At 40.5% G+C, this 14,835-nt stretch overlaps 1 protein-coding gene across 2 annotated transcripts; it reads left to right on the plus strand.

Annotated features, from left to right (window-relative positions):
* The first annotated feature begins 4,326 nt into the window (after positions 1-4,326).
* On the plus strand, positions 4,327-14,760 carry fdft1 (farnesyl-diphosphate farnesyltransferase 1). 2 transcript variants are annotated; one of them, XM_063495610.1, is made up of 8 exons: positions 4,327-4,547; positions 6,249-6,346; positions 7,722-7,905; positions 7,996-8,124; positions 8,876-9,067; positions 12,884-13,060; positions 13,374-13,526; positions 13,621-14,760. In XM_063495610.1, the coding sequence occupies exons 1-8, from the start codon at positions 4,449-4,451 to the stop codon at positions 13,846-13,848; spliced, it is 1,260 nt and encodes a 419-aa protein (XP_063351680.1). In that variant the 5' UTR covers positions 4,327-4,448; the 3' UTR covers positions 13,849-14,760. The 2 variants fall into 2 exon arrangements, with proteins under 2 accessions (XP_063351680.1, XP_063351679.1); XM_063495609.1 differs by lacking the exon at positions 4,327-4,547 and having other exon boundaries at positions 5,563-6,346.
* Positions 14,761-14,835: the final 75 nt, after the last annotated feature.

Here is a 14,835-nt window from a genome sequence, read left to right on the forward strand (position 1 = left end):
ACTCACATGTGAAAATCCATCCAGTCTTCTCACCTCGGCCAAACTTATAACCTCCAGATCTCCAGACAGATAAAACCTCATAACCTGATCTGTTGCACTACATTTTTTCACCCAGGCTGTCATTTGTCAGCACGTAGCTCCTCCTTCCAGTAATACTCAGGCCTTTGTGGCTATTACATAAACACTGCTGAAGAGCTGCCTTTTTTATTAAACATCAGCCCTCAGGAGTCTTTCCTCATAAAAGGACAGAGTTATAGATGAAGTCTGCTCCCATGTATGAGTTATATATTTCAGTTAAAACAGCTGTGTGGTGCTTTTCACTCTGTAATTTTAAATAACGCTGACATATTTTGTATTTGTAGTTTTAATCTGTCTTCTAGGTGTTTTCCTTCCTGTGGTTTCAGTTGATGGAGGTAAGCAAGTACAGGCAAGTTGTCTTGGCAACTTGATTTTTTTTAGAACTAATTTGCTCATGTGCTCGTTTATGTGTGGTGCTTTTCTAACTGTGTTTCAGAAGACTTTTTTTTTTTTTTTAAATATTCAATCAATCAATCAATCAATCAATTTATTTATATGCACTTTCAAAAACAACACAGGTTGACCAAAGTGCTGTACATAGTAAAAAAGTAAAAAGTAGATCAAACACACACAAAGAGCAAAACAAAACTCAGTCACAATTAAAAGCTAGAGAGTAAAAATGTGTTTTCAAACGGGTTTTAAAAATGTCAAGTGTTGGAGAGATCCTAATTTCAAGAGGCAGACTGTTCCAAAGTTTGGGTGCAGCAATCGCAAAGGCCCGATCTCCTCTGTTTTTTCGCCTGCTTCTAGGGACAACTAGAAGTAACTTATCAGCTGACATGAGTTCTATTAGGAGTATTTTTAGTAAACAGATCAGAGAGGCATGACGGAGCTAATCCATTTAGAGATTCAAAAACAAGCAATAAAATCTTAAAATCAATTCTACAATGTATTGGAAGCCAGTGTAAATTAGCCAAGACTGGGGAAATATAGTCATGTTGAGTGCCTGTCAAGAGCATTATTCATTTAATTTTGGGTGGATTTTTTCTTTCTTTTTTTGCTGATAGATTTTGGCCTTCACTCTTAGTACTCAGCTATCAGGCCACTCATACAACTTGTTAGTTTTTAGGCCTCTGAGTTTAATGGAAGAAAGTATTTTGTGCAAAATCCAAAGCTTAAAAAAATCGAGGAAGAGAGTGAGTAAAGTGAAAAGTCCTTTCCTGGTTCTGTCTTAGATCATCAAGGTCAGTAAACTCATATGGTGCATGTTGTCACAGCCAGAGGTGCCAGACTGCAGCGTTCTCATTCAAGAAATCTGTGTATTTGAGACGTAACATTCAAGATCTGACACATTTCAAACTGTCAAAGTCAAAGCGAACTTTATTGTCATCCCAGTTGTATATAAGTATACAGAGAGATGAAATTGTGAAGCTTAGGGTCCACAGCGTACACATACACATTATGCAAGTAGAACAAGACAAGAACAGTGCAAGTATGACATACAAAAACTCAAATCACAGGTAACTGGGTAATATGGCTACAAAAGCTGTTTGTCTTGTTGTATATTTTTCACATTAAATTAAATTCCTCTCACACTGACTGCATATCTTGTCTTGTAATATGGTTCTAGATGTAATGAATTGATTGTCATCTTAAGAAATTTTAAGAAAGCAAGAGAAACTATGGCTCCAGTCCATATATAGGCCCCAGCGTTCACCCATACAGGTGACATCTCCCTTAGAAAGTGTTAAACCTACTTATTTTGTGTCACACTCCAGCAGTTTTCCAGTTTTGCAAAGAGGAAGTAACCATAAACATCAGCGGTTGCTGCATCTCTTTACACTCTGGAACACAGCAGAGGTAGGGCAGGTGGGATTAATATTGGTAATAACATTCAGACATTTCTGGCTTGCCTGGAGATTTCGCTCCTCCATACATGGCATATTTTGGATAAGTCGGTATTCAGTCGAGTCTACAATTAGCTCAGCTGACACCTTTCTACATCATTCTGGTCAGGTAGGAGATTTAATTCATACCGCCTGAATTACTCTGCCATAGACAAAGAGACTCTGGCCCTTGTGTGAGCACTGCAACATTGAGAAGTTTGTGTGTTCCTCTTGTGGTCTACACAGCGCATAGCCCTCTAATTTTTCTTCCGCTCATTGAGTTCCCCAAACTGCAGACTGATGTGTCGATTTCTCACCTTCCTCCGCACGGTCCAGCATCGCATTAGTGTTTTCAGTCAAATCACTTCAAACTATTTTCCGATATTTATAAAACCCCTCCGAGGGTGCCAGGAGGTAGCAGTGAAACTGGCCTTCACTGCCAGCACGGAGGGTTTAGATCTAATATAGAGTAAACTTTAAAAGTGTTCATACACAGATATCAAATGTAAAGGATTTATTTGAAACTTTGCACAATATAATTACTGAAAATAATAACAGCAATAGGTTTTTGTCCTAATAATTATAAACATTTAATGGTACAGAGCAAATCAGTTAAAGGTTAAGTGTGGGACTGACAGACAAGCTTGTCTGAGCCTTAGTTTTCAAAGCATGTAAAATGTGCAGGTGCAACATTGAAAACTTGGAATACACCAGTTACAGCTCACAATGATGCAGAGGGACGCACTAACATATAAAACAATTAGGCAGAGCATGTGTTACAGAGTGAACCGGGGATTTTAAAGCATCAGGAAACAACTTCTCACACATACACAAACAAGCTAAGTGAGGTTAGATGGTGTTATTGTGGCCACTGACTAATACCTGTTTATATCGTCTAGCCACATGATTTTTTTGGGGGGAGGGGGCATGATTCTCTTTGGTTTCATTTTGGCTTTAAAAAAATTTTGGTTAGCCTGAAGGCCAGTCGGCAGCTGGCTGTAAATATGCACAACAATATATATTATATACATACATTGTATATGTCTAGTTTGTAGACAAAGGCTATAAATGAGGGGAAAATGTAAAAAAATTAAATTAAAAAAGGAGCAGAGAAACACTTGGCTGTGTGCTCACCGTGTTTTGACTTTGGCCATTAGGTGTCCTCTATTGAACTGTTGATGATCTACTTGGCAATGAATCGGTTCAGATTAGCACGGACTTTGCAGCCTTCGTTAGCTGCAAATGAGCAAATGACCTTACAAGCACGTCGTTTAATTGACAGGTAAATATATTTTCAACACGAATGCAATGTCGGATTTTGATTTTTTTTATCTTCTGACAGCTTCCTTGTCCAATTTTTGTATTCGAAGTAGTTTCAGCATGCTCCAACTTCACAGTGGTAGGATGCATCACCAGCAATGATGAGTCTGACTGCAGGATGGGGGTAAAGCGATTGATGATTTGATGCATGGGATAACAATCTCTGCATCATTGTCAAGAAAACTGAAGGAGATGTTTGTGGATTTCAGCAGGGATGGAAACTCCCAACCAACCTGCACATTGGATGAGCAGCTGTGGGAATGATCTCTAGCTTTAAAAGTACCTGAGAACCTTAACTGGAGCTACAACACTTTCTTCCTGGTTAAAAAGACTCACCAGTGCCTCTGTTTTCTTAAAATGCTGGAGCATGAGCTCAGGCTGAACTTATTCTACAGATGTGGTGGAGAGTGTCCTGTGCTCCTGCATCTCCGTGTGGCATGACAGCTGAAGAAGCCTCTGCTGAGGATGGTGAAAGCTGCACAGGTAAATGTTGGCTGCATCTTCCCCAAGACCACCACCACCACCAGAGGGCAAACACACATTGTTTGTACCCCTCCCCGAACCACTAGACTAGTGCTGTTAGTGCTTTTTTTTTCTTCTTCAGTGCTTTTATATAAATATTGCTCGTGTTGTGCTCTTATTCTTGTTGGCTTTGACCTGGACCTGAGTGCAAATTTCGTTTCACCTCGTTTGAATCCATGTGCTCTAATTATGCGACTAGTAGCATAAATAAAAGTTCTTTCTCTGGCAGGATTAATAAAATGTTATTAGTTATGTTTACTATTGAAATATTCATAAACGGACTCTTGTTGTGTCACAGAGGACTAAAAGAATACAAAGTCAAAAATCCTTTTCCTTTAACATACAAGGTGCTGCTGTGTATAAACAGTCAACAGGTATCAGACCTGGCCGGGATTATCACGATTTCATTGAGCAGACAGTTTCTGTCTTGATTAACTAACGGACCAATCAGCAGCTGGGCTCCACTGACAGCCCAGGGCGGGGCGGGGCATCACACCAGACACTCTGGCCGCTCATTGGACGCTAACCTCTAAGCCCATGACTCGCCAGCCAATCAGACGCTCCGTTGATCTGACGAGGCTCCCGGCTGCAAACCGTGTCCTCGCTCATGTTGGTGGTGCTGCCGCATATGAGAGACGCGAATATCTAATGGGGGTACATCTTGTCAGTCTGCCAGAGTAACTGCTGAACACCTGAAGCAACATGGACATCCTGAAGTCGCTGGGTCACCCGGAGGAGATATTCAACCTGTTTAAATTTAAGATGGGGGGATGCAGAGCCGTCATGCCAAAGTTGGATTATGTGAGTAAAATCTACTCGAAAACGCACTCTGAGCTCAAATTTATAGATTCGTTTGAATTCTAACACATCAGCCACACGCAGAGAAAGGATGCACGGTTGCGCGGATCAAAAAGCAGATAGCTGTTCCTCTTTTCAGAGCATCATCACAGTGAGTCTGCGCAGAGAAAGAAAAAATAAACAAAACAAAACAAAAAGCACATAGCCATATCTGGCACTTTACACCTCAAACCTAACTGAGCAACACGGTCCTTAGTTTTGCTCCTAACGATCCGGGTGAAAACAGAGACAGCTAATTGGACTTTGTTAAATTAGATCTGCGCTCACACAGTCTACACACACAAGCAGAGATGACCATTGACTTGGGATTTACCTTACATAATGAGCTTGGAGGGCTCACTGGTGGGGAGAGATGCTGTGCGCGTGTTTGACGGATAATCCCACTGTTTTAACGCCAAAGTGACCCAGAGGCAGGACCCGGAGAGCCTGCAGACTGCATCATGTCAACGAGGCTTCGTGCTCGGATTGGCAGCATTACTTAAACAAAACACACACACACACACAGCAAAGATATTCTCCATTTAAGATTTGGATTAAAGCACCCGAGGAACAAACCTGCACAAGATGTCAAATGTTGGAGCTCAAGTCTGTCATCTGATTATATTAAAAGCCAAATTGTTGTGCAAAAGCAGCACAAGTGCAGTAATGTCTGAGCACAATCGATGTAAATACATAAAAAGAGAAATAAAGGTTAGAATGAGTTGTCTGTTTATTTTAATATACGTTTCATATATTTGTTTTAAAAATCTTTTTCCTGCAGTATCACAGACTTGCAGGTCACGAATTTTCCCGTCCTTCACGCTGTCTCCCACCAGATGTCAGCAAAATACAGTTTTCATTAGTTCTGCTTTTTTCAGGGGGAGGGGTATGAAAACTTGCTACGGTTTTTTTTTTCTATTGCAAAGAAGGCTTTATATTGCACAAAGTCGCAGTTGACACCCCACAACTGACTGTTTGCTTATCGCGCACAGCCAACATTATCTAGCTGCATGCGTGCATGGAGATACAACTAAATAGCAGGTAATGCGTGCTTTCTTTAAAAAGAAAACACTGCACACCGTTAGCAAAAAAAGGCTTTGAGTGCAGTAAAGAAACCAAATCGGACTTGTCTCCCCCCCCTTTTTTTTGGCATGTGGGAAGTAGGTTATGAAAGTGAACTTCAGCTGGCGTTGTTTTTGGGGCAGGGGTGGGAGGAGTGTGCCTGCTCATAACAGCAGATCTACAAACGCTGCGCACTGGCCACGCTCAGCCACGGTTCAAGGTTAAAGTGCTTAAAGACCCGCGGAGCGCTTATTTAACTCCACGCAGCGTCGTTCACCTCTCATGTCCTCTACATGGACTTCATGTTTCACGCTTCCTCAACAGGCGTGGCGTCAACATGGATAGTGTGGTTTCATAGCCGCAGGGTCGTTCTCGCTGTCGGTTTTTCGTATGGCCGGAGCTTGCTGCAAGTGTCCGCTGTCTCTGTCCGTGTTCAAGCGCTCTCTCTCGGTGGCTCCGCGTGGCTGCGGGTCCGCTCCACGTTCTCTCCTGCACGGGTGGAGGCTCGGGGAGAGGGGCCTGCAGGAGGCCGCCCGACCCTCCAGCGCCCTCAGACCTGCAGGCTTCTACCGACAAACAGCTTTCCTCTGTCTCTCCTGTCAGGAGTCCATGACTGAGAGTCTGCGGACCTGCTACCTGTACCTGAACCAAACCAGTCGCAGCTTTGCAGCTGTGATTCAGGCACTGGACGGAGAGTTGAGGTGAGTAAAACTTTACTGGAGCTGGCTCGAGGTGAGGACACGTGTGTGCGTGCACACGGTTTGTTTTCTTTAGAGCAAAACAAAGGGTGTTGGCCGAAACACTCCCCATTTTAAAAAAAAAAAAAAAAAAAAAAAATCCCTCTTTTTAATCCAGAAATTATTTTAATTTTGATTTATCTCATAAGTTTCTATTTTTTTGTCGACTTTTTACTTTTTTTTTTTAGTATTATTAATTCCGTTTAGTGTTTAGTTTAGTTTTGATTCGTTTCAGTGTCAGTTTTAGTCTTTTAAATTATAGTTGTATGGAGGGCATATGCTGGAGGCAACATTTAGTATGAGTATTACAAAAACAATAGAAAAGTCTGAGAGCAGTTGACCCACAGTACTGTAGAAATCCAGAGGTACAGTAAACACGACCACCAAAGCGAGTTATGATGACAAACTTTATAAACAAGTACTCAAACTAAAGATATTTCCTCTATAGTTTTATTCTGCTTTAGGTTTCCAAGTAAAAAAAAAAAAAAAAAAAATCTATTTTTTAAATTTTTTTTTAATGTTTGGGTACTAAAATGTTTGGTCACGTTTAGTTTTAGTTAATTCATTTAAATATATATATTCACACTTTTACAACTAATGTCAGGAGCTTGCAACTCCTTGGAGTGAAGCCACATGATTGTTTTCTGTGAACCTACAGTAAAAAGTCACAACAGACCATGCATTCAAAAAGTACATATTAGGTTTTTGTATGGAAGACTTTTTTTTGTCCTGGCTGTGTGATGTTGTTACCAGCATCATGTGAAGCGAAATACCATGGTGGGTATAGGAATCACAAATTAGTCTAACATGCATATCTTTGGTCTGTGGGAGGAACCTGGAGTATCCGGAGAGAACCCACGCAAAAACAGCATGGGAAGATCATGGGAATAGACAAACCCGAGCCAGATGGTGGATTTGAACCAAGGACCTTCCCAATTCATTATTTGGGATGGAATATCCCTGTAATCTAAGACAGACTGACAGGCGTTCATTCTTTTTATGAACCCTAGTTTAATTCTTTCATTTTGAGCCAGATATTAAACACGAATCTTAAATAAAATTGTGATATCAAACCACATTTCTATGTATTTGAAAGACTCGCCATAAATAAAATGGGTGTTAATTAAAGTTTCCATTGTAGGCTTTTCAGGGTTGCAGAGGTGAAGGCTGCCATGTACCTTTTCTTTTTCTGCATTTAAAGTTTATTCTTAAGGAGTATCAATAGGAATATAAAAAATCTCTTTGATGCGGCCATGCAGGAGTTTTTCACATATAGACACTTGACATACCTGCTACCTTTATCATTGTGTAAATCCTACTTGCTGTGTTTATGATCCAGACATGCAGTTTGCATTTTCTACCTGGTTCTGCGTGCACTGGACACAGTGGAGGATGACATGACCATTCCTCTGGACAAGAAGGTTCCCATGCTCAATGACTTCCACACCTTCCTGTACCAGGATGAGTGGTGCTTCACGGAGAGCCAGGAGAAAGATCGTCAGGTCCTGGAAGACTTCCCAACGGTCAGTGGGTTCTCAAGGGTTATTTACCAGGTTTGGGCAAATTAAGGCAGTGACTAATTGGTAACTGTAACCTTTGTCCTCTAAAACCAGATATCACTGGAATTCAGAAACCTCGCTCAGGAATACAGAGATGTCATCTCGGATATCTGCCACCGTATGGGAATGGGAATGGCTGAATTCCTGGAGAAGAAAGTGGGATCTATGAAGGAGTGGGACCAGGTAAATGTTATTCTTCTGTTAGTTGTTCTAGCACAATAATGACTACATAAATGACTGCTTGGAGTTGGGGGGGACATAAAGAGTAAGTTCTAAAATTACTGGAGTAACGACTCAAAAGAATTATTACAGTGCAAAATAGAAGCCTTTTATTTTGAAGAAAATGTCATCACTCTGATTAAAAACGGAATGGATGTTATCAGAGGTTTGAAAGCTACAAACTAGCTGTTGACTCACTGGTACAGCTCAAGAGCAGATAGTAAGCTTACAATTTTATTGCATTAGCTACAGTAGCGTTCAGATTTTTAGCTCCTTACTTCTTAAATCAGCTGCAGAATCAACCAAAACTTAAGGAAAACTTAAGGAAGGTGATTTTAAATGTTTCATTTATTTCTGGCAGTAGACAATTTTGCTTTGGCTAATTTATTCATTATTTATTGAGACAGAAGTTTATATATATATATTTTTTTATTGCCTGTATTTAATTGCTTTATGGAAGTGCGTTTGCGTGCTACCGTTTTATAAAACTCCACTGATTGTACTGCTGTCTTTCTTGGCCAGGACACTCTTGTAAAAGAGATTTTTAATCTAAGAATCTTGTCATGTAGCTATATGATTCAGCAGAGCAACGTGTATATATGTTTAATCATATTACATAATATACAATATTACATGATATGAATGTTTAATCATAAGCCAGGATTTTGTTACCCTTAAGTCATGCACTGTGATTTGTTTTTCTGTTTTTGTGCAGTATTGTCACTATGTTGCCGGTCTGGTCGGCATTGGCCTGTCCCGGCTGTTCTCTGCGTCTCAGCTGGAGGACCCTGAAGTTGGGCGGGACACTGAACTTGCGAACTCCATGGGCCTGTTTCTCCAAAAGACTAACATCATCCGAGACTATCTAGAGGACACACAAGAGGGACGTGCCTTCTGGCCACGAGAGGTAGAAACAAAATCTCTTGTCTAATACCAGTGTGCCTGACCAGGGGCCGATACTGCCAAGCAAGTTTAGAATACCCAAGATATCTTTCACTTATCTGGGTTTGCTTACCCTAATCAGCCTGAGCAGTCGCACGAAGGAGGTTGTCAACTCGATACGTCAGCCCAGGGTTTCCTAATCTAGCTGTGACCATGTTCACATGAATGGGGCAATTTTCCAGGAATTATGCTATTTCCCACTGAACTCATTGGTGCAGTCATAAATACTTAACAATATCTGCCATATTCATAATACAAAATGTGCTTTGTAACATTTGTTTCTATGCAGGAGGGGCTTTATACTGTGTAATGTCTTTTTTTTTTTTTTTTTTTTTTTAATTAGTTTTATTTATTTATGCTTAACACTAGTGACAGCTGTGGTCCTATTTGTAGTGTTTTCAGGTTGTACAAACTTCTGTTTGTGTTGGCTACAGAAGGCCTTTCTGCCATTTCTGAGAATTTGGTGCAAACTTTTACTTGGGCTCCAGGAAAATCTGTGTTGTTGGTCAAAGGTTAAGATCACTGTGACACCAGAAAATGTGGTACTATGAAAAAAAAATCTTGATGCACCTATCATTTCTTTATATTTTGCTTCTAAGGACCCAGACTTTCTTTCCTTTTAAAGTGGTCTGAAGCGAGAGTTCTCCAGGGTTTCTTTAGGTATTTCAGAATTTGTCTTTGGACATTGGCTGCTTTTTCACTCATTTTGCCTCAGCACTTGACCTTTTTCAAAGGATATTTTGTGTTGTTGTTATTGTTAAGCCGCTTAACACTGACCTATGGAAAAAACAAAACAAAAACAAACCCACCTAATTCAAGGGATGTCTGCAAATAACGGTCAACTTGGCAAATAACCCATTTTAAATTGTATCTTTGGGCATTTGGTAACTAGCCTGTTGCAAAAGCACATCATTTGTTCCCATTTATTTAGTTGAGTCTATGCCAGAGTTTAACAGCTATTTAAATTGTATTTTTGTAGCAATAAAGTGATTCTTTAAGAGGTATTAGCTGAAAACTTGGCATATCTTTAGTAGTGTGTCCTTAAAATTATAAACTGGACAAGTGGAGGGCAGAAGAGGAAGCAGGTCTCCAAAAATTATCTACAGCAGGTGAACGGTATATGAAATTCATGCCCCCAAGATTTGAGCTGAATTTCTGCCAGCGGTGTTGGAGAATTGTCTAAATCGATGGTACTTTTCTGCATTCATAATTCCATTAGATTGAAAACATACCTGCATAGAAAAACGCACAGAGGACACTATCAGCCATGGATTGAGCTCTCCAGAGCCAGGAGCTCAACATTATTATAGTAGTGTTGGGTTGTCTTGACAGAAAATGGACCAAATGCAGTCAACGTTCCAAAGAAGAGTTTCAGATGTCCCTCAGGAAGCCTGGAGAATTATTCCTGAAGACTATTTAAAGGGATTTGCTAAGAGAGTTCAGGCTGTGTTGAAGGATAAAGATCATAGTCACAGCAAATATTAGCTGTGTCCAAATTCATGGGCTGCATCCTCCTGAGGACCCGGCCTTCGCGGTCTACGTGGGCCGGGTCCTCAGAAGGTTGGGTAGGCCGGAAGTAAACAGCTGGGGAAATTGGACGGTCTAGCCTTCTGATTAGTGTCACCGCTGTCTCGGTGGAGTTTAATAAACTCGGCCGTCTGCTCCTTGCTATCTAAAATATAACAGGAGACTGGCGTAAATTCTCGACCATCTCACACTTCTGTTTAATCAGTTTTCTGTTTGACGTTTATTCAGCTGTGTGAAAACCAAGGAGGAACCCACCCGGGGGATTAATAAAGTTTTATTTTATCTAATCTAATCTAGAGCTGGGTGATATAAGATTTTTTTCATATCACGATATGTTTTTTTTTTTATTTCAGGCGATAACGATATATGTCACGATATAAGCCAAATTATAACGGCGCTGGCACGGCTGGCAGCCTTAACCCAATTTCCCTCGGGATGAATAAAGTATAATCAATCAAATAACTATATTTGTAAGATTTAAATGTGCCGTTGCTCACGAGTAAAATGTGAAATAATCTGCAGCTTGTTTTGATTTAAATATTTATTTCCCATAATAAGTTCAACAGGGTAGATGTACTTAAGGAACATGAGACTTCAGTTTCAGATAAATAAAGGCAAATATTGCAAACTACACAAAAGGCAGCCGCTAAAGCGTTTAAGTTTCAAAATAGAACAAACAAAACAGACTACTAAATTGTCAATTCCACTTAGAAACAAAATATTAATTCTAAAAATAAATCTTAGTTCGTTTTACAGAAGAACAGACAAAATTGACTAACTTTTGTCAATATCAAATAATAAACTGAGAACTAAAAGGAAATTCTCAATCTCTCCTTGTTGTATAGCTTAGCTTTTCAAACAGTTTTAACAGTTACTTTAGTCTGACAAAAGCCGGATGACGAATTAGCGCTTTCAGTCAGAGATTGAGCATGCACCGGTTTATTGTATTTCCAAACTTGCTTTCGGCACAATTTACAGTGCGCGCTACTCTGTTTTTTGTCAGACTTGAAATAGCCGAAATACCTTCACAATACGGAACTTCTATGGCCCTTCCGTTCGACGATCTCTCCGGCATTGGAACCAGCATCGGTTTTTTCTTCGGTAACCTTCGCTCACGCTCTCGGTTGATTTTTTCTCTAGTCGGCAAACTCATTTCCGTCATTACCCGGGCAGCCCGGCTGCAAAAAACAAATACACATGTGCGCCTTGGCACTTGTGCTGTACGTAACAAGTCACGTGACATGACGCTGCGGCTGTGATTGGTTCGGCTCTGCGCTACTTAATTCGGATTGGCTGTTCTTTTTTTTTTTTTAAGAGGACAAGAGGGATGAGGCCTATCGCAATAGTTTAATTTTTCTATCGAGAAAAAGTTATTTCGCAATACACATCGTTATCGTTTTATCGCCCAGCTCTAATCTCATCTAATAACTTTAATCTCAGCCAAACCGGTTTACTCACGAACAAATAAAACACTGAAAAAAGCCAAACAGTAACATTTTTAGGTTATCTAAGTGACTTATATATTATGTTTAACCTGAGTAGCAAATGTCCGCGGTGATCTGAAAATGATGTGCCGGGAGTTGTGCCGTTCTTGGCGGCTTCAGTGACCCTCGAGCTCTCGGCTAGCTATCGAGCTGGTGGGTAACAGACATTTCCGAAAACGTCAAAGCACTTTTGCAAATATGCGATATCTTGATAAACTGAGCAGATATTTCAAGTTTACACACCCACGTTCTCGCCTGAAAATATGTTAAAAGTTTATTTTGTGACCCAGAAAGATTAATAAGAGTAATTTTAAAACTTAGTAGGACGCATTTGTTGGCTGCATTCGGAGGAGTCTACGAATTTGGACAGCCTTTGGCGCATCGCTGTGACGTAATCGGTCTACAAATGCGTCCTCAGGAGGATGCAGCCCATGAATTTGGACACAGCTATTGACTTCCAAGTGACAAGATCACATTTAGAAGTAGTTAAGCTTTGTTGCCTAAAGTTCTCACTACATACATTATGAGTTGTAGCAGACCTGCATGTAAAGCTCTAACCTTAGTTTTACAATAATAGGACAGTCATGTGGCCTTGCTTTCACCCTGGCCACCAATTTCTAATCTACTTATTCTCGGGTCTGTGGGATAAGTGTTTGTACCAAATTTGAAGAAATTTGCTCAAGGCTTCTAAGCTGTATATAATGAACAGCATTCAGCCAAGGTTGGTGCCAGTACAGATAAATAAAATAACAGTTACATGCTGTGTCCAGGCTTGGAGCCAGTTTGCAGGCCGCCTTGAGGATTTGGCCCAGCCTGAGAAGCTGGAGTCGGCGCTGTCCTGTCTCAACCTGCTGGTCACTGATGCTCTGCGTCACGTCCCGGATGTTATTGCCTACCTGTCCCGCCTGCGCAACCAGAGCGTCTTTAATTTCTGTGCCATTCCACAGGTATGCGCTGCTTCACGATCTCCTCCAAACCATAACATTTAAACATGTTCATTTTTTATTTTTATTATCTTTTTTATTTTTTTAAGCTCAGAAAACAAACCATTCTGTCCATGTCCTACAGTCTTACTGGAACATGTTTTAATTTTGATTTGCATTTGAAGTTTGCGAAACATTTTAATATTTTGTTTTAATAATAACTTTTTCTGTAACTGATAAACGATAGAAAATGTTGTGCTTAAATAGAGAGACCAATGAATCATGAGAAATGATCAAACACTTCCACTTCACATGTTGTAATTTCTCTCTTGACCAGGTGATGGCAATAGCTACACTGTCAACGTGCTACAACAACCCCATGGTGTTTCAGGGAGTGGTGAAGATCCGAAAGGGGCAGGCAGTCACTCTCATGATGGAAGCCACCAATATGAGTGCTGTGCAGACAATTATCGCCCAGTACAGCCAGGAGGTGGGTTATTTTTTTTATTTTTTATTTTTTTTAACTCAGTCTCTCTCTACTGCTTCCACCATATTGGTGTACTGAATGTGCTCTCTCTCTCCAGATATTACACAAGGTGTCCCTCGCCGACCCGTCTCGGGAAAAGACGCTGCACATCCTGGCTGTAATCCGTGAAAAGTCCGCCCTGTCGCAGTCCAGCCTCCGCTCCAGGACCCACCACCTGTCGCCCATGTACCTTTCTGCTGCTATGGTGCTCGCTGCCCTCAGCTGGCAGTACCTCAGCACTACAGCGGCACAGGCCCAGGGCACCAGTGACATGCAGGGACCTTGAACTCATTTAACCCCCACCTTTTGACTAAAGAAGCCCCCATGCCCCCTCTGAATGTCTGGTTCTACAGGAATTTACAGATTCACTGTGGCTGTTACAGGATGATGGACACTCTAAAGTATGGCTCTGTTAGCAGGCTGGTGTCATTAAATGATTTGATCTGTAGCAGTCCATCCTGTGTCTAGATAAATTATATACACACATTGGTATGTGTGGGTATATTCGCCATAAATGGTACACTTCCACAGTTCAGGGTGTTTTTGTTTTTTTTTTTGTTTTTTTGTTTTAGTTTGTTTGAAACATTGTTTGAATTGTAATGATTCAGCATATTTGAATAATTCAAAACAAACGTTCTCAGTTTAATCCTGCACATATTAGGATTTTTATTTGGGGGGGGAGGGGGTTACCAACCACCACCACTTGTTCAATTGTCTTTTTTTTTTTTTTTTTCTTTTTCTTTTCTCATATCACATCAAACCTAGCTCCATATTCCACTTATGTTTCTATAGCAGAAACACTAAAGTTACATTGGTGCACTTTGCAGCGTTTCCGCTGTATGTTCGACGGCTTCCAATCACACTAGAACCTTTTCGGTCCTTTTCTGTGTGTTAATCTGTTTCATCGTTGTGTTTTTTAAAATTAAAGAAAAACAATTATGTGCAATATCAGGGTAGTTTTTATTACAGATGAAAAGGGGAAAATGGATGTATTTTCAGGTCCTTTTTAGCATCAGCAAAAGAGGGAAGAAAAAGGCATACTGAGACTGCTAGCTAAGTGTCCTTAACACTGCTTTGGTGCGTTGAAAGGCTAGCACAGAGTAACTTTGTACAGAACCAAAGGAGAGCTAAAACATTGCTATGTAATGTGACATTTTGATTTGTACATATTTGAAGAAATAAATAACAATTAATCCAGTATTTTGAGTGATTTCGTGTTTTGATGCAGAATTTGTGTGTGTGTGTGTGTGTGTGTGTGTGTGTGTGTGGGAGA

This window comes from Pelmatolapia mariae, linkage group LG15, assembly GCF_036321145.2.
Source record: "Pelmatolapia mariae isolate MD_Pm_ZW linkage group LG15, Pm_UMD_F_2, whole genome shotgun sequence".
Taxonomy (NCBI): domain Eukaryota; kingdom Metazoa; phylum Chordata; class Actinopteri; order Cichliformes; family Cichlidae; genus Pelmatolapia; species Pelmatolapia mariae.